The 3280-nt window shown below is 33.1% G+C and overlaps 2 protein-coding genes across 2 annotated transcripts; one reads left to right on the top strand and one right to left on the bottom strand.

Annotated features, from left to right (window-relative positions):
- Positions 1–23: 23 nt before the first annotated feature.
- Positions 24–439, top strand: DDB_G0294288 (hypothetical protein; the record flags this gene model as incomplete). The annotated part of the gene is made up of 2 exons (XM_628752.1): positions 24–160; positions 203–439. Coding segments are annotated over 2 exons (374 nt in total), but the record flags the coding sequence as incomplete, so codon positions are not given.
- Positions 440–1304: 865 nt separating this feature from the next.
- Positions 1305–3280, bottom strand: DDB_G0294286 (hypothetical protein; the record flags this gene model as incomplete). Its single annotated transcript, XM_628751.1, has 4 exons — positions 1305–1435; positions 2164–2334; positions 2485–2778; positions 2855–3280. Coding segments are annotated over 4 exons (1022 nt in total), but the record flags the coding sequence as incomplete, so codon positions are not given.

Genomic DNA, 3280 nt, shown 5'->3' with positions numbered 1-3280 from the left:
GGGCCACGTTATCAATGCTAAAGAACAAAGAAGTGGTGTTGTTTCAATCTTAGAATTATCATCATTAGATGATACCAACTCTCAAGTATGCCCTGTTCGCCACCTTGTAACATACCTTAGAGCCTCTAAAGGAGGAAGAAAGCCCCATTCGGGTGACTCTGTCTTTATTAAGAATGAGGGGGAACCTCTCTAAGTTAATGAGAGGAACTCAATTGTACTATCAACACTCTCAAAGTCAGGTATTGATATTGTCAAGTTCAAATCTCACTCTACCCGTTCCGCTATGGCTTCTCTGCTGTTGTCAAATAACGTTCCGTTCCACGTTGTCAAGAAGATGGGTCGTTGGAAATCAAATGATACTGTAGATACCTTCTACGATAAAAGAATCATTGGTGAAAAATCTGGTGGTTTCTTAAATACTGTCGTCCAAATTTCATAATATATATATATATATATATATATGATAATATAAATTAAAAATTTAATTTATTAAATTATTTTTATATTATATATATATATATTAGTCCCATCCCACCCGCCCTAAGTCGGAATTCCATAAATCAAATTGTTTTAGTTTTTTAGTGCCACTATTTATACGTTTTTATTTTCTTAAAAATTTCACAAAACTCAAAAAAATACGAGTTTTCGACCCTTCACAACTTTGTGCATAGTGTCGGTTCGGAATTTTTCAGTTTTTCGACCTTAGACAATGATCGCGTCATTGTGCCGGTTCGAAATTTTTACTTTTCTTTCGAAAATTTTTTATTCTTCTCATGTTCTAGAACATTCTAAAAAATTATCTTAAATATTTGGGAAATTCAAATAAATAAATGTTATTCATAATATATATATATATATTTAATATAAAATATAATTTAATAAATTAAATTTTTAATTTTCTTAAAAATTTCGCAAAACTCAAAAAAATAAGTATTTTCGACCCTTCACAACTTTGTGCATAGTGTCGGTTCGGAATTTTTAAGTTTTTCGACCTTGTGCAATGATCGCGTCATTGTGCCGGTTCGAAATTTTTACTTTTCTTTCGAAATTTTTTTATTCTTCTCATGTTCTAGAACATTCTAAAAAATTATCTTAAATATTTGGGAAATTCAAATAAATAAATGTTATTCATAATATATATATATGATAATATAAATTTCGCAAACTCAAAGACTGTCATAAACACCCCTGACCCTGTTCTGTATAAAGTCCAATGACCGTTGTGTCAGTATATATGATTCTACAACAGGTTGATTCTACAGTAAACCGTAATTCCACGATTGCCATACCATCTACTAAGAATGTCAATCCCCTTCACCATCGTCAATTACTGAAATTGCCCCAAACGCCAATAAGTTAAAATCTATCTCAGTTGGTGTAGTGAGGTATAACAGAGTCTCTAACTGACTCTCTTCGTCACCTACATCATCGTCACCTTTAAAGGCAAAGAGATCGTAATAGATATCGCCTGTATAGTCGCGATGACTGTAATCTAGTACAGTCCACGTGATATCAGGGTGGATATCAGTTGGTTCAAATAATTCACCGACAATGTCCTGTTTATAGTCAAGTCATTGGTTTTGCTCTCGGGTGTAAACCTTGGTCGGTCGACTGAATCGCCTTCCAGTTTAAAATGAGTGTTTGCATGGGTATTCCTTTAATAAGTGAGTATTATACAGAGATAGTGTATAGTTGAAAAACGTATGGGGGCATAGTAAGGCTCCCAGTTAAGGGAGTCCGTGTTTGCTATAATCACAGACATGCGTCGTTTACGAAGGCTCGTTCGTATAATATCGAACAGTATTTTTATTTTACTTAATAAAGCTTTTGCTTTGGTTAGCATGCGTGAGGCCCCTGTCTTCGATCATTGCGCAAGGTCGAAAAACATAAAAATTCCGAACCGACACAGTGCAGAAAGTTGTGAAGGGTCGAAAACACTTATTTTTATGAGTTTTGCGAAATTTTTAAGAAAATAAAAACGTATAAATAGTGGCACCAGATTTTTCACCAATGATTCTTTTATCGTAGAAGGTATCTACAGTATCGTTTGATTTCCAGCGACTCATCTTATTGACAACGTGGAAAGGAACATTATTGGACAACAGCACAGAGAAGCCATAGCTGAACGGGTAGAGTGAGATTTGAACTTGCTAGTATCAATACCGGAGCTTGAGAGTGTTGATAATACAATTGAATTAATATCATTAACTTCCAGAGGTTCACCCTCATTCTTAACAAAGACAGAGTCACCCGAATGGGGCTTTCTTCTTCCTTTAGAGGCTCTAAGGTATGTTGCAAGGAGGCGAACAGGACATACTTGGGAGTTTGTATCATCTAACGAAGTTAATTATAAGATTGAAACAACACCACTTCTTTGTTCTTTAGCATTAATAACTGGACCTTTGATTGAGTCAGTAGTAATAATGAGACCTTTGAACGACCACTTCACCAAGTCTTATGATCTTGCTAAACCAAACATTTTACAGAGAACAAGTGTCTTGTTTAATAGCGCAGTGTATGTGAACTTGGGGATGACTTTGATAGTAGATAAGTGCTTGAATACTTGATTTGCATCCCATATCTCTTTATACTTTGCTGATGAAGGACGTAACTTGTGAATACCAGTTATAATTCTTGTAATGAATGGATCATTAACAATATCAGTTTGATTCCTAAGGAGCAACAACTGATTCAACATAGAGCTATGACCGTTAATTGTTGAGAAGGCTAACGGAGGTTTGTGCTTGAAAAGATGTGTAAGATAATCCATGAAAACAACTAAGGTAATGTTTGCTGGATTCAAAGAGTTCAAAGTACAGAAATTGCGGAATCTTGTATAACTGGAGCTATATACTTTGAGAGTTGATGGTTCCCAAGACTTCATCATTAAATTGATTATCATCATTATCAATTAAATTTTGTTTTTTCTCTGAAATTAAAGTAATTATAGTATCTGTATATTTCATTAATAAATTTGAATCAATTTTTAAATTTTTAAATAGTTGTAATTCATTATTATTATTATTATTATCATTAAATGATGAAACTTCTTGAAGTATAATTTTAAAATCATCAAATCTTTGAGATATAAAGTTATTAAAACTTGATAAATATTCTTCTTTACCACTTGAAAAAAGTACTTGATTTGAATATTTTGAAGATTTACTCATAGTGTAAAGTTCTTCTAACATTTGAATTGGAGCAACTGAAATAAACCAATGCCTCTGTGAAAGATAGCAGATTACGAATCTAGGAAAAGAACACCACTGATTAATATATC

This window comes from Dictyostelium discoideum (genome assembly GCF_000004695.1).
Source record: "Dictyostelium discoideum AX4 chromosome Un chrUn_00018, whole genome shotgun sequence".
NCBI classification, from domain to species: Eukaryota; Evosea; class Eumycetozoa; order Dictyosteliales; family Dictyosteliaceae; genus Dictyostelium; species Dictyostelium discoideum.
This window is presented reverse-complemented; position numbering and strand designations above follow the sequence as displayed.